General features: G+C 38.4%; 1 protein-coding gene across 1 annotated transcript in view; it reads left to right on the top strand.

The window, feature by feature from the left end:
* The window catches only part of CDK14 (cyclin dependent kinase 14), a 544,514-nt gene that overhangs the window by 168,991 nt on the left and 349,542 nt on the right, over positions 1 to 25,981 (top strand). Inside the window, exon 5 of the mRNA XM_040644288.1 lies at positions 375 to 454. Coding sequence (XP_040500222.1) covers positions 375 to 454 — 80 coding nt within the window. The remainder of the gene's footprint in view (positions 1 to 374; positions 455 to 25,981) is intronic.

Below are 25,981 nucleotides of genomic sequence, written 5' to 3'. Positions count from 1 at the left end.
AAAAACTAAGGGAAAGAGGTATTTTGACTTCTTGATTTCTAATTCATCTGAGAATAATTGATCAAGCGTGGTGATTTTGTTAAGCACTAGTTTCATTCTGGAAGGAACGTAGAGTGAATCATAGGAAACTTCAGTTAAATCTTGGACGAGGCAAGTGTTAATATTTTAAATGTGAATATTTAAAATGTGAATATTTATGATGATGATATAAAATTCCCAGCCTTACTGAAACTAATCTTGTTGTGGTGGCATAATTGAGTCACTGACATTTTCAGTGCAAAAATGCATAAAATATAAATTGTAAGGAAATTAGAGCCATAATGGGAACATATTTTCACAGACTCACTTCTCATCTTTTCTTTCGTTTCTGCCAGAGTAAATGGGAAGTTGGTAGCCCTGAAGGTGATCAGGCTGCAAGAAGAAGAAGGTACGCCTTTTACAGCTATCAGGGAAGGTAAGCGTTTTCTTGTTGTCTTTGCTTTTGTGTTTGCATCATGCCTGTAGCTGTTTAAATATTACTCACCTCTGTGTATGCAGAGTTTGTAAATTATATGGTTATAGCTCATTGGAAAACGTAAACTGAAATTAAAAAATCAGTATCTCTTGCAATCATATGGAGTCATGTTAAATAAAATAAGACAACCCTGCTGTATACTCAGGTTTGTGTGTTTGTGGGGGGAAACCTGCTGTGTAGTGATGAGACTAAAGCTGACTGAGGAATTTTATATGCCTGATTTTGTTTGTAGGGTTTCTAAAGTACACATTAATCTAGCATTACTTTATATTCATGATTTTTAAGGAAAGTCCTTACACATAGTGGGCCATGCTATCTTATTAGTCATTTGTATTTCTTCTTTTTTGATTTCTTTGTTCTTGTCCTTTATTATTTTTTCTGTTGGTCTTTCTTATTGATTTATAGATACTCTTTATATATTAGCATCATTTATCTTGTAATATTTTCTTTCATTCGGTCATTTTTCTAAAAATTCCTCCTACAAAATAGGTTATTACATGTTTGTTTTTAATTTTTATAAAATAAAATTGCTTTATATTTTGCTGTATTTCTGCATAGTTTCTCCAAGAGAATAAAATATCTTTTTGTTAGTGGGAACTTTTCAGTTCAGTTTCACAACTTTTAGTATTAATAGCTTTCCCTCAACTACATTTTTTAAAAAATTTTAATGCCAGTATAGTTAATACAGTGTTATATTAGTTTCAGGTGTCCAACAATGTAGTGATTCAACAATTCTATACATTACTCAGTGCTCATCATGATAAGTATACTCTTAATCCCCTTCACCTATTTCATCCATCCCCCTACCCACCTCCCCTCTGGTAACGATCAGTTTGTTCCCTGTAGTTAAGAGTCTGTTTTTTGGGTTGCTTTGTTTTTTTGTTGGTTTTTTTTTTTCCCCTTGAATCCCACATATGAGTGCAATCATATGGTATTTGTCTTTCTCCAACCGACTTATTTCACTTAGCATTATACTCCCTCCACTAGATTTTTGAAATTACAAATTATCTTGGCATAAGACTTCAATTTATTTTTTGCATTGAAGTAACGATAGCTGGTCCACAATAAGATAACTTTGAGTGGTTTACTGCAATAATATCATTAAGGTATTGAGGAATTAAATGTAGTCTGTCACTGGTCTGATTTGTTTCTCACAACTATCATTAGGATTTACATTTGTTTTTGAGAGGCCCCCTTTCTGTTTTCACTTTCTCATCTCTCATTCTCCTTTTCCTACCACTTCCATTTGGTTTCCCTCATTCCTACTTAGCTGAAAATGTTTTGTAAAGGTGTCTTTATAAAATATTTGTTATATAAAGAGGTTGCTCGGTCTGATGGGATTGGAAACCACTGGCTGAGATGGAGCAGTGTGGTTCCCATCGAGCTCTGAAGGGAGGCAAGGTGAAGTGCTATTGAATTTGATTTTGGTAGACCCTGAGTGCTAGGGAGTAGGAAAGGGGCAAAGAGATGGTGGGCCAAGAGAGAAGCAGAAGGAAAAAGAAACTGGGCAGCAGGCACGCTCCCTAACATGTGGGGTGTACACTGCAGTTTACCAACATGCCCTTGCTGTTCTGTTCATGCCAGCTTCAGTTCAAGGTTCAGAGAAAGTTTGTAATGGTATTAGAGGATCCAGGTGTGACAGTTGGACTCATCATTGGGAAGTTCAAGGGGAGAAACAAGTAGGGTCAAATTGAAGTTGTTGGTGATCTGTTCATACTGCCTGGGTATGAGGCAAGGCCCTTGGGCACAAGGTAAGCCTTGAGATAAACTTGGGAATAGGCCCTGGGAGGCAGTCTTGTCAGAGAATGTGGGCCTCTGTGGCTGGGACCTTGTTCTGTGGGTTAGGGAGCCTCTGAAGACTTTTGAGCTGAGTGTATCAGGAAGATAAATCTGATATTAGGATATGATATAGGTTAGATGAGGAGGAACCTGGAAGCTGATAAATCAGTCATTCAAAGTCATGCAGGTTTGAAATTACGAGGACCTGGATTTATTAGAAAGCAGTGACAAAAAATGATTTGTAGAGAAAGAAATGCCAGAGCAAGGTGAATTACTGGTTCTAGATTATATGAGAGGGAAACATAAATGATTCTGAGTTTGAATGAGTAGAAAAATGGTGCCAGAGAGAGAAATAATTTGTGTTGCTTTTAACGCTTTATAGTTCACAAGGGGCGGTTATCTACTATAATCTTCACCTGAGCCCTTCAAAGCGTTTTTGAACAGAGTTTATGCTTCTTATAGAATCTGTTAGGAGTATGGAATTGATGCTTAGAGAGGTTAGATGACTTGTCCAAGGCATTGGGTCTTGTACCTAGACTCTCTCAGGTTCCAACATGGTGTTATACTAACTCTGTGGAGTAGTGGATTTGGGTTTTAGACTTTCCGAATTTGTGATACATCTATATGAAAATGTCTTCTTGGCGACGTGGGAGTAGAGCTCATGAGAGGTCAGCATAAACAGTATATATTTAGCAAGGTCCTTAACAAGTCAAGTAAGTATAAGATTTTTGTGGGAGAGGACTTTGAGCAAAACAGGGAGTTAAATTGGAAGGGAGTGTAGGCAGGTGGAAAGCCCCATGGATATTAGAGTCTGGAAAGTTGGGTTTGATTCTGGCTCTGTTTTCCATCACCTACCAGACAACATAAGGCAAGTCACTTATATTACTTTGCTAGGGCCCCTGTAACAAAGTACCACAGGCCGAGTGGCTTAAATAACAGAAATTTATTGTGTCATAGTTCTGGAGGCTGGAAGTCTGAGGTCAGGTGTTGGGGTCCTGCTTCAGAGGGCCATGAAGGAAGGATCTGTTTCAGGCCTTCCTCTTTGGCTTGTAGATGGCCATCTTCTCCCTGTGTGTTCATATCATCTTCCCTCTGTACTTGTGTCCATTTTCCTTTTCTTGTAAGGACACCAGTCATATTGGATTAGGGCCGACTTTAATGATCTCAGTTTAACCTAATTACCTCTGAAGACCCCCTATCTTCAAGTATGGTCACATGCTGAGGTGCTGGGGTTAGGACTTCAACATATGAATTTTGGGGGACACAATTCAGTCAATAACACCTCCTCATGGGTTGAGGCCTCCGTAACCCTGGTTGCAGAACACACGAGTTGGTTTATGCCATGTCTCTGGAACCATCTCCTTCTGTGTTGTAATTTTGATTTCCCACGGGGTCTTCAAGCTCAGAGTTTTGAATACCCTGAAGATCAGGAATGCTGCAAGAATTGTTGAGGCCTGGAGGAACAGATCACAAAATGGCACTGTGTTGTCCGTTGAATAAAGTATTTTGAGGTTTCCTAATAAAATCTGACTTCTCGGTGATTTTTATTGGACATGGGACCAGATAGTAAGAAGAGGAATTAAACTTTGGGTCAGTTTTGGTTATTTACTCCTGTCTTACCTTCTCATTCCCACCTCTCATAGTCTTAATCTCATTTTTCTGCTCTGTATGTGTGGAAGTAAAAGCCAGCACCATTGCTCCCTTTAGCTGTTAATAATAATTCATGCAAAGTAACTGCTCTGTGTATCTGGTGCTAGAGTTTGAAATATTTAGGATTGGGGGTGGGTGATGTTTGGGATATGTTCATTTTTGCATTTTTACGTTTTAAAATCTTTGCGTTGATGAGGGTGTAGCATGGCTTGCTCAATTGAGATGAAGCACTTTAATTTGAGTTTGCCTCTTTTCTGCTGTTTGGGTCAATTTCCTCATTCACAAAATGTCAGCAGCAGGAAGATTTCAAAGGAGGAAAGCAGTAAAGTAGTTTTCAAGTGGCAGCTTGCCACTTAGAAGCTTACCTGGGAATTTAGATTTTAACACATAATTTTCACCTAAAGTAGAAACACTTGTCAGCAACTCTAATCTTACCTGGATTTATGTCCAGAGATGGACTTTGAATTTTATCTCAGAACTAGAGTGCTTACTGGCTTACTTCGGGTTCAGGTGCTTTGAGACTCATTCTGTTTTTGATGGCAGCTTAGAGAAATTAAGCAGCAGTGCTGTGGGTCAGCTTTTCTGTTTTTTATTCTCATATGATATCTTCATGGTTTTTGATGGTAAGGATAGAGTTAGGTGATACTGGGATGGTTTGAAAACGAGTATATGAAGTTTCTTAGGATATCCCATCTTTTTTTTTTTTTAAGATTTTATTTATTTATGTATGTATGTGTGTATGTATGTGTGAGAGAGAGAGAGAGAGTGCGGACACAAGTGGAGGGAGGAGCAGAGGGAGAAGGACAAGCAGACTCCACACTGAGCCCAACATGTGTCTTGATCTCGCGACCCTGAGATCCCATCTTTATAAACAACTTCAAGGTATCTGTATTCTTGTTCTGTGAACTATATTCTAGATGTTCAACAGTTTTTTGTGTTTTTGTTTTTTGTTTTTTTGGCTAAGATTTGCCCAGAGAAAGAATAGAAGGGAACCCATTATTGTCTTTTGTGAATTTTTGAATACCTGATCGTTTTCTTAGGCAAGAGTTATGTTAAAGAGCAATCTAAATACTCTAATAGAGAACAATTTAAAATTAAAATAGTAATAGTATCAATGAATAATATTTCGTATGTGCTTACGCACTATACATACACTGCCAGGGCCTCCTCTCATTTAGTCCCCATAAAACCCTGTAAGGTGTGCATTTTCATTAGTTCTATATTTTTATTTTTTTTATTTTTTTTTATTTATTTATTTATTTATTTATTTATTTATTTTTATTGTAATCTCTATGCTCAGTGTGGGGCTTAAACTCACAACCCTGAGATCAAGAGTTAAATGCTCTTCTGACTGAGTCAGCCAGGCGCCCCTCATTACTACTGTTTTAAAATGACAGGCATGGACGGGGTGTCTGCCTTCAGCTCAGGTCATGATCGTGGGGTCCTGAGATTGAACACTTGTTTCTCAGTTGTGTGCTAGTAGTGCTCAGGCTACATGTTAGACTCTTACAGTTGATTTGAACCAACCAGATAAATGACCAGCAAGAGTCACACCTTGTCATTAAGAGCCGGGGCTGTGAAGCCCAACTGCCTGGATTGAAATTTGGCTTCCATTCCTAAGGGTATGATTTTGAGCAAACCTCTTAAGCTTTTTGTACCTTAACTTTCCCACCTGTAAAAGGAGGATAAAAATACTACTAACCTGATAAGATTGTTGGGCTGTTCCATTCATTAAATATAAGCATGAGGCCACAAAAAGAAATAATCAAGGAAACATGAATATTTCTTGGAAATAAAAATATATTAACAAAGATTAAACGTTCAGAAGATTTAGATGGTGGACTCAAAGGAAACCTCTCAAAAGATCAAGAGTTATTGTCTCATATCTCCTTAATAAATATATCATACCTTTGAAATTTTTTTCTGTATTGTCGGTTTTTTATTGTTTCTGTTTATCTGTTTCATTCTCTTTCTTTTTGGAAGTATCTGCTAGCTGCTTGGAGATCTTTATCGTCAGCTCATATTTAATAGTGATGTGCTGACTGGAAGCTCTGGGTCTTTGGGTAGGGAATGTTGGCTCGTGGGCTTCATTGTAGGGTGACTGGAGTGGGCTAACCAGTTGTTTTTCCACACAGCCCTCAGTTGTCACTATGTGGGGGTCTTTTCTTGGGAAGAGGCTTTAAGTTTCTGTAGAGAAGGATTATTTAATCTCTTGTCTGGAGGATTTAAGTTTGCTGTCCACATTTTGGGCATTGAGTAAGAGACAGAGGTTGTGAGGAGTCTCACACTTCCACATGCAGATCTTTACTGAATCTCCCTATTTTCAGTTCAGGTGATGCAGCTAGTTTAGAGGGACTAAAAGATATTGAAGTACTTAGGGCATAAAATGACGAGCTCTGTAAAAAGGCCTTGACAGTGGGGGGAAACAGGAGTTGTGCGTGTTTGGGAAGGACTTAAGAGGGATATCTTGTAGGTCTTGGTGTTTGACTGGACATGGAGCTTGATAGAAATGGGGAGAAAAGGGGATATGGAGATCTTGAGAATATTCCAGGATTTTGGCATTCATTAATAGATAGATAGTGAAACCAATAATAAGAAAGCCACTACAGGGTAGGGGAGGTTATAGGAAGGGAAAGATAATAAATTCAATCCTGATCATGTTAAGTTTGAGATCTGGCCTTCATGTGGTAATTGTTTATATGGTGGTGCAATTTAGATAATCGATCAGTTGTACCTAAATTGGGGACCTCACCCGACGCTTCCAAGTACATAATCTCATTTAGTCTTTCAACATTGTGAGAAAGGTTGATATTATCTTCATTTTAGTAATTAAGAAGCTGAGCTCTAAAGAGCTTTTTGTCCAAAGTCATACAAATAAATGGCAAATTTGGGTCTTCTATCCAGTACGCAGGCCAATGCCTGATGCCTGATAGTCACTCAGTCCATGTTGAGTGAGTGACAGAGTAAGTGAGTGAATAAACTCCAAATCCTTTAGAGTTATTCTACTATATTGCATCACTGTTGAGACAGAAACCTCTATGATCAAAATTGTATATGGATTCTTTTCAGGCTGCTAAGCAGAGAGGTGAAGTTGGGAAATCACCCTCGAGCAAGTCGGAAAATGTCGAGTGTTAGTGAAGACTATGCCACTAGCTACATGAGCATAAGCGAGTTACTTAACATATATAATCTGTAGTTTCTTCATCTTTCTAATGAAGGGGTTTGGACTATATGATCTTATATCTTCACGATTAAAATAATAATACCAGCATGAATCATTACCTGGATAAAGGATCCTTAATTGTATCATCAGTATGCTTCATACACATATGCTGTAATGTGGTGCACATTTATTATGCTTAAAATATTTCCTTCAAACCCTCTAATAATAATCCTTTATGTCTGTCACTGAAAAAATTAATATGAATTGCTTCAGAGCATTTGACAATCGACAGACAAGTTTTTCTTTAAATGGAAGTTAAAAATCCATGAGTCTAGACTTTGATTTTAAGTAAGCTTATGTAAATTGCCAAAATTGTTATTCTTTGTAAATATGAATAATTTAATGGGTGTCTGCCAATTGATATCAACAAAAAATTTGCAAGCTGTTAGATCATGTGACTTTAAAAACTGAAAATCACGTTTTCCTTTGCATGTCTTTAAATTTAAAGGATGAAGTTTTTTAATAAAGTAACTTATTTTTTGTCCCCTTTAAGTTTATAAAAAATTTTATATTACATTTTCTATTTTATTTGGAAATAGAGATTTCCAATTACATTTGGAAATATAAATATTTTATTGGAAATATAAATTGAGCTATGATACATTTATGTTTAAAATATTTTTAGGATTATGCAACAAGTTCTAATCTGAAGGTGTTTATAATTGGCTAAAAATTTCCAAAGACTTTTTCAGTATCTACTATGCTTACCTTTTAAAAATCCTACCTCATTTAATTCTCCCTGTATTCCTATGTTATGTATAGGTATGAATATCTCTGTATTATGAGGTGGTAATTGGGGCCTGGAGATAATAAATTGTCTTGTATCACACAATTTACTAGTAAACAGCTAAATTAGGATTTTAACTGGGGTCTTTGAACTGAAGTGTTTGTTTCAAAGATGGTACTTTCTTCTCTTCCAGATTTCTAATCTAAAAAAGTTATGGGAGTCCATAATCTACATATAAATTGCTTGTCTTGATATTATTATCATTACTACTATAAGTTGTTGTATAAAAATTCAGTTGGCACCTCTGTTACTTCTCAGTATTTGAAGCTGTATTGTTGATCTACGTATGATCTATTGATAGAAATTGTCAAAGAATGACAAACTATGCACAGTAATTAATTCATGACGAATGTCTTGACCACTGACAAAATTTAGTGTCATTTATCTTCAAGCTCTAGATTAAGGTAAATCCTTTAATGTAGGGAAATAATATTCATTAATTCTAATATTCATTAAAAATAGATATGTCATGTATATTGGAAAGGAACTTGACAGTCTTAGAGGAGACAGAGAGAGGGGCAAAAACATATTTGAAGGAATAATTGCTAAAAACATACTGAATTGTTGGAAAATGGAATTAATCTATTAATTCAAGAAGATAAATGACCCCCATTAGGAGGAACATAAAGAGAACAGAACTTACACCTGTCGTAGTCTAAGTTTGTTTCTGAAAGACAGAGACAAAGAGAAAATCTTGAAAGCAATAGGAATAAAGCAACTCATTACATTTAGAGGGGAAAAAAAAGTATGTTTAAGATCTAACCCGTTATCTAAACCAGAGGAGGCAGGAGGCAATGTAATGACATATTCGAAATGCTTAAAAACAAAACAAAACAACCTGTAAACCAAAAATTCCACATGTAACAAAAAATGTCTTCAAAAACGAAAGACATTTTCAGATCACCCACAAATTAGAAAATATTCTCAAATAATATATCTGATAAAAGATTTATATCCAAAATATCTAAGTTATATAAAAAAGGTCCAAAACTCAACAATTAGAAGACCTCCTCCAAATTTTTAAATGGGAAAACAATTTGAGTATAATTTCACCAAAAAAGACATACCAGTAGCTAATAAGCCCATGAAGTGATGCTCGAAGTTGTCATGAACTAAATGAAAATTAACACCATAGTGAGATGTGACTGTATACCCAATATAATGACTATAATCAAAAAGACCAACAATACCAATTGTTGAAAAGGATGTGGAGCAACTGGAACCCTCATACTTTGCTGGTGGGACTATCAAATGGGACAGCCACTTTGGAAAACATTTTAACAGATGTTAAAAGTTGAATATGAAATTACCATACTACCCACTATTCCCACTCCTGGGTATCCCCAGGAGAAAGGAAAACATAGTTCTACACAAAGACATATACATGAATGTTTCTAACATTACCATGCTGAATAGCCAAAATCAGGAAACAGTCTGAATGTCCATCAACGATTGAATTGATAAACAAAATGTTGAATATCCATATAGCAATAAAAAGAAGCTAACTACTGATAACATGCTTCAACACGTTTGGACCCCAAAAACACTATGCTTGGTTATATAAGCCTGGTTGTATATACATAAAATTCCCAGAAGGAGCCAATCTATGAAGATGGAAAACAGAGATCCATGGTTGCCTGGGGCTGGAGCTGGGAGTGGAGATTGACTATAAACTGTCACCCACTGGTGAACTGAATTTGTTCCTGCGCTGGGTTGTTTTTATGATTTGAGAAATCTGAGTTGTAATGGCTGTAAAACTCTGTAGATTTACTAAAAGTCATTAAATCTTTTTTTTTTTAAGATTATTTATTTATTTATTTGACAGAGAGATAGCCAGCGAGAGAGGGAACACAAGCAGAGGGAGTGGGAGAGGAAGAAGCAGGCTCCCAGTAGAGCAGGGAGCCTGATGCAGGGCTCGATCCCAGAACTCTGGGATCACGCCCTGAGCCGAAGGCAGATGCTTAACGAGTGAGCCACCCAGGCACCCCAAAAGTCATTAAATCATATACTTAACAGTGGGTATTTTTTATGGTTTATAAATTATACCTCAAGTAAATTTTCTCCTAATTTTATTAAAATATATATTTATAGGCTTAGCTAAAAATATACGCTTAGCTAAAAATGTGTGAACTCTAGTGATCATTAAATCTTAATCAATAATAAATTGATTATTATATTGCAAAACCTAGAAAATCTGTTTCTTTTTTTCCAGTTTCTCTGAACCTGTGTTATTTTCATTATCAGAAATAAAACTTGTTTTGTTGACTATAAAAACTGATACTGCCTATTCTCAAAGATCTTAAAAATTTATTACTGGAGAAAGATAAACATGTTGGCAGTTGAATGTGTAGGACTACAATTACTAAAAGTCTGTTGGGGGGCAGAGTGAGCGGGAACCTGTTGGTAAGTTAGAGCGCCTTGAAACTAATGTGAGAAGTGGGGACTCTTGAGCGGGGTTGGCGGGTCACATTTCGCATCAGAACTTGAAAAAAGCATCATTCCAGTCAGTTGTCAGAAGCTGTCTTCTAGTTCCAGTGTTGACATCAGCGATATTATAGCCCTCATCATTCCAGGAAGGCAGAGAACAAGGAGTAGCAGCTGTGTGTGGAATTGACCTGCCCTAACCACTTGGAAGAAGGGAAAGAGACCCTATGAGGATGCAGGGAAGAACCTTCTGAAGCTTTGTCTGCTGTCACTTTTTGACAAACAACTTTAATCACAACACACTATTTGTTCAGTGAGATAAAAAAAAACCAGTATGAACAAAGTATCCCTGTATAATTTACGCAGCCAAGAGGCTGATTGAAAATGACAACCGACAGGTTGAGCTTTTGTGACTCCATAGTGGAGAAGTGGCCAGAGAAACTCTGTCTTGGAGGAAGGAACGTCCTTTGCCCTTTCTCAAGCCTGGGATGTCTCAGCCCGCCTGCAACTCTGCTTTGACCATCTTTTTTATTTTTATTTTTTTGAAGATTCATTTATTGGGGTGGGGGCAGCAGGAGCTGGAGAGAGAAACCCAAGCAGTCTCTGAGCTGAGCCAGGCGCAGGGCTCAGGGCTTGATCTTATGACCCTGAGATCGGGACCTGAGCCAAAACCAAGAGTCTGGTGCTCAGCCAACTACACAACCACCCAGGCGCCCCATGCTTTAACCATCTTTCAAGACTTCGTTAAAGTGCTCTTCTCTTTCTTTCTGAAACCTTTGCTGGCTTTCACAGAAATAGTCTTTTTCTTTTTGTGCTGCCTTGGCTTGCTTGTCATTGTTATTATTTTTCGCTTATACACTTACCTCTTAGCATTAATTTATAGCACTTACATTATACTTTATGATATGGTCAGTTGTCTTTAATTGTAAACTATGTATATGACCTTTAAGTGCTGAGGGTTGGGATGTGAAGCAAGCACTGGCTAGTCATATCCTAGATTTTTCCCTTTTGTCACCAAAATGGAACTAACCCAGACTTCAGTTAGTATTGTAACGAATTTAAGCAGTAATCAAAAGTGCCATGGTAGTTTTTGAATTAAAAGGAAAAGAGAGTTCTGGTGTGGTGGTGATGGAAGAGCTGGGATTTGGGCTGAGCTTAAATGATAGTGTGTTAATTTGTTCGGGCTGCTGTAACAAAATACCAGAGACCGGGTAGCTCATCAACGGCAGAAATTTATTGCTCACAGTTCTGGAGGCTGGAAGTCCCAGATCAGGGTGCCGGAATGGTTGGGTACCCTGGTCTCCAACTTATCCTTTTATTCTCACATGGCAGAAGAGAGCTCTGTGAGGGTCTTTTTTTTTTAAAGAACATTAAGTACCTCCCAAAGGCCCCACCTCCTAATACAATCACCTTTGGGGGTTAGGATTACAACATAAGAATTTTGAGGGGAGAGCACAGACCATCAGACCATAGCAGATAGGTAGGGTTCATCTATGGAGAACTGAACAGAGGAAGGCGTGCCTGCCACGGTGGCTGGCTCAGGTAGGAAATATCACTTCCTCCCCCTCTCAACCCCATTGCCAGTTTGACTGGCATAGAGGAGTTCAAGTCTCTTGACAGTGGGGTGGGTGGGTTGCCCCTGAATGTTTTCTGATGAAAACGCTAGCTGTTCTTTGTTCACTATTATTCTACTAAAAAGGTGATCTGGGTGTAGGTTCTCTGCAAAGTCTTAGTTTCTAGGACTTCTGTTTTTTTAAAAATTGTTTTTTGTTACTGTCACATGTGTTACTATAGCAGGAGTTCTTTTGTTGATGCTGGATCATTAATGTCTGGGAGAGTTGGTGAGCAAAAATCCTAGAGACCCAGGATCCATAAGGGAATATCATGAAGTCTGGGAAAGTGGAGATAGAACAGGACACTGAAAAGGAAGAATGTGTCTAGTTGAGGGGATTAGTAAGGAGCCAAGAACAATTTGAGTGTCTTAAGCAAGGGTGAGTTTGAGGAGGACAGAACCATTTACAGAAACAGGAAGCAGGAAGTCGCAGCAACTTTAGGGTCACAGTGGTTGAATAGATGTTATTTACATATGCTGAAGTTGAGGTGATAGCCATTTATCTCAGTAAAAATCCCTGAATGGTAGGATTGTGAGCTGAGAAGAACATTGGTGATTATGTAATCTGGTTCTTTCATTTCACAAAAGAACAAACTGAGTCCCAGAGAGTTCAGTAGATTGATTGTTGGAACTACCAAGATCAGGAGAGTTCAGGCCTGGAGTGAGAGTTATGTGAGTCATTACCGTGGAGAAAGGTGGTCAGAGATCTGGCAGTGAATTACATCTTTAAAATGCAGTTCTCACCACAGTTTATATCTGATCTTGCTGGAACGTGCCAAAAAGCGACGTCATATAGGTTTCTTTGTATTTCTCATTTTCTTCTGACATTTTGGAATGTGGTGGAACTCTTCAAAAGACCATCAAATAATTCGTGTTTTAATTTTTTAAAAAGCAAATTAATACCATGTGTGGAGAAAACATACCACATAGGTTTTGTGGGAAAAGTTTAGAAGTAGAAAGTCACAGGAAATTTTAGTGGAGGACATTTATATTTTTTGGACACACGCCATCTTAGTCAAGGCCCGAATGTACTCATAAGAATTGAATTGATAATAGCACTTTTTAAAAGTCCTAACAATTTGAACAGGGCCCAAGAAAAAGAATTAAGGGAAATAATAAGCAAGAACTTGGCAGTGGTTCTGTCTTCTGTGAGCTGATACTCCTTCCTTCTGTCCTAAAGTTTAGGGCTAGTGTGGGCAGGAACTAGCAGCAGGGGTCAGTTTTAATGATGATAATTTGGTTTCACAGAAGTACTTATGATTATAAAATTTTCCTGAGGAAGCCTAGCATTAATTTTTCCGTAGGGTTTTTTTTGGGGGGGGGGTCAGAGATTTGAAGCAATTTCCATGATGAGCAGCAGATTGATTGGGTTTAAGATGATCGAGATAATATTTTGTAAAAGATCTGAATGTGTACTAGTCATTTAATAACTAGCTGTCTGTGACTTTGCTTTCTAAATGCCTTTAATTATTCTATAAAGATTGTAAGTCTTGTGGGAAGCAGTTAAACATTTCCACTCTCTTGGGGACTTCCAGGATTGATGTGGATATGGAGTAGGTCTTTCTTTCTGCCCCTCTTAACGTTCATGCATTTGGAATGTTGTAGATGGTTAATGATGGTAAAAGGAACCAGTAACTCCTTCGACCTACCCATTCTACCCAGCAGATTGTAAACTTGACAGACTGATTACCGGATGGATTGAAATCCAGGTCCATCTGACTCTACAGCACAGCTGTTCATAACTAGAATGTGTTACTTCTCAGAGGCAGGATTGTAGTGGTTAAGACTTTACCCTTAAGTGATTTGCTACTTCATTGGCCTAGAGCCGCAGACCAGAGCCCCAACTCCTACTCCAGATTTCCTTTCTTGGTTCTCTCTAGCAGAATCATGAACTACACTTAGGAAACAATTGAAACTTACTGGCAGGGATTCGCCCATAACCAGTTTAATTTTGGGAACGTAGGTTAATCAAATACTGTGGACATCCTGCTATTTCATAGGATGATTAATATAGCAGAACTTACTGATACTGCACATGGAGTAATTAGTGCAAAAGAAAATATTTTTGAAGTGTTGTTCTATCAGGGGAGCTAAATCAAACTGAAAATAGGAAAGCATGAAATTACAGATGCTTATCACACAGTTTTGTTTTTGAACAAACGTATACTTGGAAGTTTTCAGAATAGACTTCTGGTAGCTTAGCTCCAGTTTGAAAAACTATACCTCCAGATATTTCTTATACTTCCAGGTTTTTACCTAAGTAATAGATTATTAAAAATACTGAGCAAACAAGCATACCCTATTACAATTTCCAATTTACCTAAACCGTTAAAAATAAAGTCACAAAACTAGAGTAAACTTGATTTGTTAGAGGTATTTTCCCTTAACTTTAAATTTTATGCACAAGATGGGAAAAATTGCTGGTATTAAATCTGCAATATTTAAAAGGAAGTCCTGCCTTACTTCTTAAAGTAAAACCTTCATCAATCTAAAATGTTTTAAGTAAAACAAAATCTTGAAACGCACAAAGAGCAAATGGGCCAGTCTTTGGGTGTATAAATATATGATTTGTTACCCAAACTTTCCATGGGCCAGTCTTTGGGTGTATAAATATATTATTTGTTACCCAAACTTTTCATGTGCTGCCATATTATTATACATATTGCTATACTTGGAGCACAAATATGACCAGAGAAATGTATGGGCATATTATTTCAATGATTTGATAAACCTGGGTATTGCTTTTGGGCTTCATAAAGCATCTAGGCAAATCCTTAAGTATGGTGATATATTGCTTTGGTCTGTGCATGGAGTCATTAGTGGAAGCTTTTATGTGTCATTGGAGGGCAGTATACGGTCTTTTATATTTCAGAGATGAAGTGTAATGCAGAAGGAAATTTGAGATGACAGTCAAGAGCTGAGATTTTCAAACCTGTGCACTATTCTTATGAGGAATGTTTATTTTTCTTTGTTTACAAGAAAGTAACTGAAGTGATTTGTTATGCATTATGTGACCCAGAGGGTATCTAGCAAGCTTTTTTTGATGTTAATATTTTCAGGATACAGTTCTTTCTGCACACATGCACATGAATATATACATTGATACATCTCTGCAAATTAAAAGCTTATTTTAATATAACTCATGTTTAATAAGTGCAGTTCATGTTTTTCATTTCCCTGATGAGTGCGATTTTTTTTTAAATTTCATAGAAATAAACATGTAGGACACCGTCTTCTTTTTAATTGCTGTGGGCCCCCTGAGTTCATGTAATCACTCTAAGCAATTCGTAGCCTTTAGAGAGGAGAGAGAAGACATTTCTTTAAGGTTTTATATGGTCAATTATAATGCATATGATAATGTAGAAAACCAGTCTTTGGAGAGCTTCCAGCTTTTTGAGGAAACCTTCCCTCAGTAGGAAAAGGGGGACTTCTTTTGTTGAACATTTGCCCTTTCTCTCAAGAGGAATGAAATTCCCCCCTTTGAGATAATTTTGATAAAATAATAATTTGATCTGAAATCACATTGTTTAGAAAGCAGGCATGGTAATTCAAAGATACAAGTCAATTACCCTTTTATAGAATTTTTCAAGTTAAAAAAATGTTTTCCCTTAAATGTTATCAGTGACCTTTACTTAACAAAAACTCACGACCTTTTCAAGTTTTTGGTCATCCTTAATACCATTTTGCCATTTGACACTGTTTGCTGGTGCCACTGAAGAGCTGTGCGTCCCTTGTGGTAGTTAGGCATCCTGTGTCGTACTTTCATTGGCTAAATCTGGCATCGTGAAGTCCCCTCTCTTCTCTCTGGAAGTCTTCTCCTTTTTGTGCTTCGTGGGGGCATCCTGCATACCCATGGACCTGGCTCTCCTCACTTCCTCCTGGAAGTTCATCTACCCTTGTGGTACTTGCTGTTACCTTCCTGTGCTGGTTTCCCAGCCCACATCTCCAGTCTTGACTATTGAGCCCCCAAATTCAGACAACCTGAGTGACTCTTAGTGAGTGTGCTAGTACAGCCTCCAGCTCAACGTGACCAAACCAAACTGTTCTGAATGCCGGGGACCAGCAATGTCAGCATTGTTTCCATTGGCAGAAAGAAATCTGCCAGGTGGTGTTATGTCAGACTCCCCTCTCTCCATAAGTAATCTGCACTTGTCACCAAAATGGCCATGATTTTCATCTTCACCCTCATATAGTGAAGGTCCTGAAATAATTTCCTTTTTGGACCCCTCTGATTCGCGTTCCCTCCTTTCAGTGTTTCCTACCTTCTGCTTCTGAATTAGTCCTCTTTAAGCACAGTCTGGGGTTGGGTCTCTGGAAACAGCCTCAGAAGCAGAGTTGCATGCAGGTGTATTGGGGCACGAGCTTCAGGAGGTAAACCTGCAGGGAACTAAGGAAGGGGGGTTGGGCGGATAGAGATGTTGACTGCAGTGAAGTTGTGCTTGAAGCCTCAGCTGAGCCTACAGAGTGCTCCAGAGTTGAGATGGGCCTCCAGAGTTGTTGCAAACTGAGGAAAAGGGCCAGACCTTTATATACCCTACCCTCGAAGGTCCCTCCGGGGGGGCCCCTGATGTGCTCCACTTCAAAAGCCCTCTGCTTTTATCTGCTCTAAGGCTGTCCTTTGGTCTGCAACCATCATATTAATTTCTTCCTTTCTGCCTTCTCAAATGCCTGCCTCTGAGCCAGTCACCCCCTGGCGGGGCGGGTGGGGGGAGATAGGCTGTTCCTGCAGCTAAAGACTCTTCCCAACAAAGATGCAGCTGTGGAGCGGCAGCTGAGGGATGGGTGTGCTGGTGCTGAGAGGGCTGTGAGCCCCACCGGATCCACTGCGATCCCACTCAGCATTTCGTTTTCCTGTAGGAACCGGAAGTGTTTCCCTACTGGCTGCTTTACGAAGGTAAATGTCTCTGCCTGACTGCGAGGGCCCCTCCATTACCCATTACCTGGCCCCACCCTACCTGTTACTGAACTCAGTTTCTTGCTGTCTTGCCTCCCTCCCCTCCGGTTGAGGAAGGGTTATCCTAAGTCCTCAGTGTAGCCTGCCGGTAGAGTCTGCCGTGTAGCCTCCTTGATATTCCTGCCCACCCATTGCCTACTCTGCATCATCCTTCAAGCCTTTGCTTCTGGGGTCCTCCCCCTGCAACATCCCTTCCGCCTAGGTCTTCTGTTCTGCTTTGAAACCCAGTTTATGCATCCTGCTTATAGTTAGTACTGTACAACTCTGTACCTCATTGTACACTTTATCATATTTTCTTCATTAGCTTTGTATGTGTGTGTGTGTATGTGTGTGTGTGTGTGTGTGTGTGTGCTCTTCTTGTGTTTAACATTAATTCTTTTGGAAGGTGAGACTTACATTTAATTTCTTTGGCATTTTTGGCAGAATCTAACAGAATGCTAGTCTCATATTAGAGGCTCATTGAATGGCTGTTTCATTTCCCAATTGTTTTTGTAAGCAGCACAGACAAAAACAAAAACAAAAACAAAAAAAACGAACAAAAATCCTTATAGAATGATGAGATAAGCTGTAGGGAATTTTCTGGAAAGATTGTGTTTGAGTTAAAGGGGTGACATTTTCTGAGTTTCAGAATTACATGTTTCTTTGAGTTTGTGTGGCTCATGCATGGATGACCTGAAGTAAAATTATGAGTTAATAGCAGTTTCCTTATCCTCTTGTCCCAGTTAACTCTCTCACACCATTTTTGGGTCAGTGTAGCCTGGTGTTCCTTCCCTGTGATTCCAGTCTCCCTTGAGGAATTTTCTTCCTGTCCTGATATCTAAGTACGATGTTCCCCTCTACACCTTCCTCCCTCAGCTGCCCTGTAACCTCTTCCTTTACCCATAGAGCAGCCTCCCCCCGGGCAGCACCCTAACATCCTTCTGGTCAGCTCTCCCCTTCAAAACTTACATGTATCAGTGAATAAACTACATTTACATGCAACAAAATATAATGTTGGCTCAGAAGAGGCAGACACAAAAGAGCATGTGATAACTATCACAAAAATGGGCAAAACTAAACTATGGTGTTATAGTCAGGGTGGTGCTAACTCTTGGGAGTAATTGTATTTAGAAGCGCACACAAGGGGGTTTCTGGAATGCTAGGAATTCTTCATTTCTTAATCCAGTGCTGATGACATGGATGTGAGCTTTGTGCTTGTGAGTGGTACTTATTTATATGTATGTTATATTCTGATAGAAAGTTTTAAAAAATTAACTCTCTGCTTGGCAAACTGATTACTTGATAAGCTCTTCTGTGGACAGGGGCATTTGTTGCTCTACCCAGAAGTACTAATTTAGACGTTATGGAAAGAGGGGAGTCATGAACTTGGCCCTCTTTGTTCACCCTTGTCATTGTGGCTCTGGGGAGGAGTGTGAAGTTGTTGAACCCATCTGTCTGCTACTACTGGACATTATTATAAATTAATAATAAAAAAAGTCATGTTCAGAGTCTTGAATTTTTCTTCCAATAGTGCCCAGTTATCAGATTGTTTTTCCTTGTCTTATTAATTCCTCCTATCCCAAAGGAAAAGTCCTTACTTTTGTTTTATCTTCAGGAAGAGTTAGAGAACAGTTGATCACAATTTTCCTTAGGTGTTCTAGATAGAACAATAATCTTTTGAAAAAATATCTCCCATTAAACTCTTCAGAATATCTGGGAATGGAAGGCTAAAGTAGAGGAAAGTATTAGTAGTTGTTTTCTTTGGCTATATCGTTCAACTTGGATGTACTTTTTCATGGTACCAAGGCTTCTAGCAACAGGGAGAAGAGACCCTGTTGGACTTTCTGCTTTTCCTTGGATGGTATAAGTTAATATAACAAAATTGGAAAGGCAAAAACAGGAGAAGTGCAGGTAGCAAGCTGTAGAGAGAAATAGTAGATTTGGATCAGCCAAACCTAGTCTCCAGTCTGGATTCTGGCACTTAGTAGATATGGGAATTCGGGCAGATGGTTTAACTTTCTCTGAAAGGGTGGTAACAAGGCTGTCTTCACGTGCAAGATTCTTGTGAGGATTAGACATAATGATTGTAAAGCTCCAGATCCAGTAAGTGCTCAGTTAAAGGCTGTGGTGACATGGGACTGGAACAGAGAGGACGCACATTTCTGGATTGTTATTTTGAATACACAGTATTTCAATAAAGGTATCACATACCAAGCACTTCCCATATGTTGGGAAACGAGAATAAATAGAAGGAAGCAATCCTCCCTCTTCAAACAATGACACAAAATTTCATGAAAGAACTAAATTTTAAGGCCATACATGAGCAAGTATTACAAAGTTTTCATAAATTCATGGAGAGTCCAAAGTAAATGAAGATTCTTATGAGATGGGGTTTGTCGGGAAGGCTTATGTTCACAGAAGAAGGTGTGCCTAGAGCAGAGTTTTGGAAAATTAACCATAATGATGACAGACAACATTGATTCTGCATGGATTCTGAGCTGGGCACTGGACTTCCTGCTTTATATGTATTATCTTATCGAATCCACACAACTACACTGTGAGAGATGGCTGCTGCCATTATTTTCATTTGGTAGGTGAGAAAAACCAAAGCTTCGAGGAAGGGACGCGGCCTACCCACAACCACACAATTAATGGAGGGGTGGGGCCTGTGCCCAAAACCCTCATAGCCATCTCTCTCATCCTAAGAGTGAACACAGCATTCGTATGGGATAGTTCCTAAATTGTGTTGGAAACGGTTGCTCTCAGGGGACCTGTGAGTCAGTTGGGGAATCAATAATTCTACCTTTGTTCTCTTAAATCCCAACAGAACAATAACTAACGAAAGGTAGTGTGGCGTAGCGGAAAGAATGCGGATGTGGAGTGGGGTGAACTGGCTTCAAGCCCTTGCCACTTGGCAGCTGCTATGTGGCTATGGACAAGTCACTCAACAAAGCTGGGCATTCGTTTCTTACAGTGTCTTTAAAGAGGGGCAAGAAATAATGTACTTTGCCATTCTGCTCCATCTCCGGGGTTTATGAAATTGTCAAGTGCTACAAAGTAAGTTATTTTTGTTAATATAAGTAATAGACTTGGTGATAATGATAATAATGATAATGGTTAAGATGATACAATAACAACAATAATAATTAAAAATAGTCTGTGATTGCATTGTGTCAGATGGCCACAAGGATGGAGCTGCTCTTGCTGGCAATATTTCAAATATTTGCTGATTAAGTTGTTTTGGTAGATTTGCAGTTGATGCCCTTCTTGGCTCAAACAAGCAATTAAATACTCCTCAGGAAATCATGAAAGGTTACTTTTAGTTGTACAGCTTATGCTGTTGGAATTTTGGCTTCAATTCAGGACTCATGGCCAAATTAACATCTGAATCACTGGAAGCCTATTCATAAAGAATGGGATTATGTATATAACTAAAGTGCATGTACTCAGCTTAAGTGACTTGAGTTGCACAATGTGGCCAGGAGATAGAGACTGTACCCCTGTACTTTGGGCTCCAGTTCATAGACTGAAATGCAGCCAGCTGTGGGTCTGCGATTGTGTTTCTGTGTAAGGGAGCCTCTGACTTGGGCCAGAGCTTGTTAATTTAATGGAGGATGCCTCCAAATTAGCCACTGAGATTTGTAAAGGGACCCTAGGGCCCACCAGGAAAGTTTTTGTATAAATGAGAGATCATGGCAATATTTTAGTCCTTCACAAATCATCTCTTTAGGTAAAATGCCTTATGAAAACCACTACAACCAGAGTATAATTATTTCTAAAAATTAAATGCAATTACTCTTAGAGGGACTTCCTTCAGAGTTAGAAAATATTTATTTCACACTCATAGTAGTTGTTGCTCTTGCCTTTCTTGCTTTGGTATAAGTAGTAGAGACTCGTGTATTATATAAACTCATCTCTCGGAAGTGGTTATTTTTAGATCAGATTTTTTATTTTTTGGATGACTTTTTTTTTAAGAGAGCTTGATATGCAAATTACAGCAAATAGAGTTCAGACAGAATTTTTCAGATAGTATGAATTTTTAATATTAGGGACTTGGTAAATAAGTGTGAATATTTTTAATAAGCTGTTTTGCTAATCGGACTAATTCTGTTTGACAGAATTTCTGTATCATAAATTTATCTTTGTTTAAAAATATTAGTACTCATATTTTGGAAAAAATCCTTTGAGGGTGTAGATTAACATAAAAATCACACAGAATATGGTAGTTATGCTTCTGGTAGTCAAAACTCCTAGCAGTTTTATTTTTTTAATCAAAGGCTTGATTAGTCATTTGGATAGAAATTTCAAGAAATTGCCTTTGCAATTATAGCTATCTTAGAAGAATTCTTTCCAGAAAAGTTGAGCAAGGATGCCAATTAATTCCAGCTGTTGGAGTGCATTGTATGTAAATATCTGAGTTCAACCTCCAGTAATTTAGAGGGAAGCTTTTAAATGCTGCAATTTAACAACCAAAAAGCTTTGTAGGCTGTTAGTCCACTCATTTGACTGAGTTTTTGAACGAAGCATTGATTTCTGCATTTCCTTTTTCATAAGCTAAGTATTCCTGTGGAGATGCCAGTTCTAATAGGGAGGCGAGGTGGGGGAGGTTTTAAAAAAAAAAAAAAAAAGGCTTAATATCTAATTTTAAAATTATATATTATTTTTAAAATTTCTTTTTCTCCAAATTGGAATACTCAGTTGCATATATGTGTTTTGTTTTGTTTTTTAAAACAAAGCACACTTTGTTTTTTTAGAGTAGTTTTAGGTCTACAGAAAAAACAGGGTTCCCGTAAAGGCTTTCTCCCCGGCACCAAATTTGTTACAATTGATGAATGAATATTGATAAATTAGTATTAACGAAAGTCCATGCCATAGCTTACTTTAGGGTTCACTCTGTGTTGTAGAGTTTCATGGGTTTTGCCAAATACATCAATGACACGTACCCATCATTACAGTCTCATAGACAATAGTTTTACTGCCCCAAAGATCCCCTCTTCATCCCCTGTCATCCTCCCAGCCCCTTCACTCCCTCTCCCAACCCTTGGCAGCGACTGATCTTTTACCATCTCTATAGTTTTGCCTTTTCAAAAATGTTGAATAGGTGGAACCAGAGAGCTTGCTGCCTTTTCAGAGTGGCTTCTTTCATTTACTAATACGGATGTAAGGTCCCTGTAGGTCTTTTCAGGTCTCGATCTGGCTCATTTCATTTTAGCACTGCATAATCTTCCATTGTACGGATATCACGCAGTTTAGTTATCCATTCACCTGTACTGAAGTTACTTCCAGCTTTAGGCAACTGTAAATAAAGCTGCTCTAAACATTCTTGTGCAGGGTTTTGTGAAGACATACGTTTTCAGTTCCCTTGGGTACTTACGTTCTTTCTACCTTGGGAGCAAGTAGACCCTGAGCGTATAGATGTGGGTCAAGATAAACTCATCATTCCTATGGAGGTAAGAATGGGAGGTTGGGAGTAGGGAAGATTGACTATTCACAGTTTACAGTATGAGTTACTGGGGAGGAAAAATGTTATTCTACCCTTCAAGATTCTTTTGGCTGGTGTAAGAATTAAATTGACATGAGACAGATAAGCAGGAGAAAATCAAATTTAATTACGTTTGTATGGAAGCTCCCTAAGAAGATGAAGGCCGCAGGCAAGCAGGCAGTTGAGGCTTCTGTGCCATCCATAGTTGAGAAGAAGGGGGTAGGAGCCTGGGACTTCTAAAGGAAGGAAGACAATTTACAGGTAGATGGAAAAGAGTAAATGTTTGGTAAACAGGTGTCTACTGGGCCATACAGAAACAATAGGACACAGAAGAATTTTAACAAACAGGCTGGTCAGTTCCTCCCTGTCTGCCACACTGAGTTCGTACTGTGGTGTAGTTATCCGTGGTGACAGCTCCCTTCCTGGAGCAGATCCTCTATGTAAATTCTTTTAGGCCGGTGGTGGGAGGTCAAAGGTTGTTCCTGAGCCTTTTGTTTCTTAAAAACCAGCCTAGAACAATCCACATGCCAAAGAGACACATTTTGGGTTGGCAGATTTTTCTTTCCTACAGTGTCCAACAAAAGTTTGCAAATGCCAGCCTGTCTCCTGCCAGTGGTTAAGTGGACCATGGGAAGAACCTGAAAGGACATTTTCCTGCTTGGTTACAGTTCAAAACAATCGAGAGGAGTACCAATAAACAGCCCTACTTGGTCCCATTTACAAGTCTAATTAATTAGATTCCCATAAATACTTTTAAACTGCATTTATAAATCTACTATATTTAGTTTATTTTAGACATTCAAATGCCTTGATCTAACTAACAGTCAGAACTTCTCCAAGTACTTAAATTATACCTGTAAACCTAATAAAACCACATTTATAAATATAGTTCATCTTAAGAATTCTGGTGCTGCTGAGTATGTAGCAAAACTCTTATACCTTTCAATTTAAAATCATAAATCTGAAATAAATTAAATTTAAATTACAAGCATAGTTTGTTAACATATCAAACTATCTTAAACATAATAAATGATTTATCAACTAAATATTGAACTTTGTCCAAGTGATTACACATTGATTCCTAAACTTAATATCAGAGGTTTTAATACAGTGGATTTGATTTGATCATTATGTCTCTGTTTGAAATTAAACATTCCCAGAGTTCTTATCACATAGAGTGATTTTAGAATTATCATCTCAGGAAGAGCAGGCTTGTTATATAAAGTGAATTAAGTAATTTAGCAGCCAGAGATCTGAGACATGGAGGGCTGCCACGTGGTCATCCAGGGGCACTCTCTCTCAGCCACTGAAGGACCTGCTGTGCCATTTTATATAATCCATATCACAGCTGGAGGATTCCAGGTCTCTACTCTTAAGTAATTCTTTAATTTCTTTTGACTCTGCAGTCCTTGGCTTCGGATTACAGAATCAATAAGGGACATGAAGGAGATCCTTCACTTCCTTCAACTAATGTCTTCACTTTCTCATGGAATTCTATATTCTTTTCCTTTTTCCTGCCATGTTAGGTCAGAACTCTTAAAGCTGTTTTAATCTAATTCTACTTGAATTCCTCTGTCTCTCACACCTTCATCTCTGTCTAGCCACAACAATGACGTCTTGCTCATGACAGTTACGTTGACCGAGTTTCCAGCTATCTCTGATAGAGATGCTCATCTGTTTGTTGAATGATGTACTTAAGAAAACAGCAGCCATGAATTTTACTTGTTAAGCAAAGGTGAAGAACTAGTGTCCTGTTAGAATTCAGCTAGTTGAGGTTTCATTTGACATTGACGTCATATGTAAATATTGTCCTGTAAGTGGCAGAGTGAGTTGCAAATACCGAGTTGTATTTGCTCTGCTTTGTATAAGAGATCCAGTATGAACTATGGTTTTTAGGTTAGATTATTAGGATTGACTTGCCTCTTTCTCTCTGCCCCCCACATCTAGTCCATCGATACATTCTTTTGGCTTCACCTATAGAATAGATCCGGAATCTAACAATTTCTCACCATATTCTTGGCTTCCATTATCTCCAGCTTGGGATTTACTGTTAAATAAATAGCCTCTTGATTTTCTTTTCTTCCACAGTAAACCCCATCCCCCATTTATAGTTTATCTTCTATATAGTAGTTGGTGTGATCTTTTTAAAATATAAATTAGGTAAGTTATTCTACTATCAACCTTCCAATGGCTTTAATGATAATAGACTGAAATCAAGATTTTTTAGCTCTGTGTTCTAGATGCTAGCTTCTTTCCAGCCTCATATCTGATCTGTGTCCTTAACAGACTCACCTCCTTGTTGTTCCTCGACCACATAGCACACGTGAAGTTCCACCTTAGGATCTTTGCACTCACTGTGCCTCTTGTTCCAGTTCTGTGCCCTTGAATAGTAGTGTGCCCTTCACGTCTAGGATCACTTCCTCTGAAACATATTTAGAGAGTACGTCTGATCACCATTTCAAATTTAAACTCCCTCTCTGTCTCTCCCTCCCACCATCTACCCTAGTCCCTATCACTGAATGGTCTTTTACTGATTAATTTTTATTCATAGTCCTTACCAATAGCTGGCGTTGTCCTGTATATTTCTTTGTTTATTGTTACAAGTTCTTTACTATATCCCTAGCACCTACCAAATAATTCCTGGCACTAGTAGGTGTTCAGTAACACTTATAATACAACATACTTGCTGAACGAACGAATGAATGAATGAATTTATGTCTTCCTCATTAGGATGAAAGCCCAGTAAAAACAAGGACTTTGCTTACCTGGTTTATAGCTGCAGCCGCAGTGCATCCTTTGACCCCCATAGCAAGCACTCAAGAAATATTTATTGAATGGAAGATGGCCTGATTTAGGTTTAAGTCTCTGAGAGGCATTTTAATTCTTGGTCTTAGATTCCCTTGACTGTGTCTTACTTATAGTAACCCTCCTCCCCACCTCCCAGCTGCTTGCACTGCTTTTCAGTGATGAAGTGGCCAAGGAGAGTCTTCTGTAAGTTAGACATAACAGAGTCTGATTAAAACACTATCATTGGTCCTTAACTGATTGATTGAGTTTTCCTCATGTCCCGCGTATGTTATATAAAACCAGAAGTAAAATTAGTGGTATTAGCACAAAGCTGAGAATAAAATAGAATACTTGAAATTATTTGCAGACTTGGGGTTGCTAAAGTAACTTGTCATTTTTAGGATGGAATTTACAGTAGACATTGCCATTTAAAGTTTTTTTTTTTTAAAGATTTTTATTTATTTATTTGACAGAGAGAGACAGGCAGCGAGAGAGGGAACACAAGCAGGGGGAGTGGGAGAGGAAGAAGCAGGCTCATAGCAGAGGAACCTGATATGGGGCTCGATCCCACAACGCCGGGATCACGCCCTGAGCCGAAGGCTGACGCTTAACCGCTGTGCCACCCAGGCGCCCCTAAAGTTTTTTTTTTTTTTAAAGCCACTTTACATACAGAGTGATTTACGGTAAAATATTCAGTATTTAAAAGAAGATAAGAGTGTTTAGAAAAATACCTGAAAATCCCTTAAATCAGTTTGAATTTTTAGAATATCATCCAGGATGGAAAAAAAAA

The sequence above is a fragment of the Ursus maritimus genome, unplaced genomic scaffold (genome assembly GCF_017311325.1).
Source record: "Ursus maritimus isolate PB19 unplaced genomic scaffold, ASM1731132v1 scaffold_3, whole genome shotgun sequence".
NCBI lineage: Eukaryota > Metazoa > Chordata > Mammalia > Carnivora > Ursidae > Ursus > Ursus maritimus.
The sequence above is the reverse complement of the archived record's forward strand: the minus strand, read 5'-3'. Positions and strand labels throughout refer to the sequence as shown.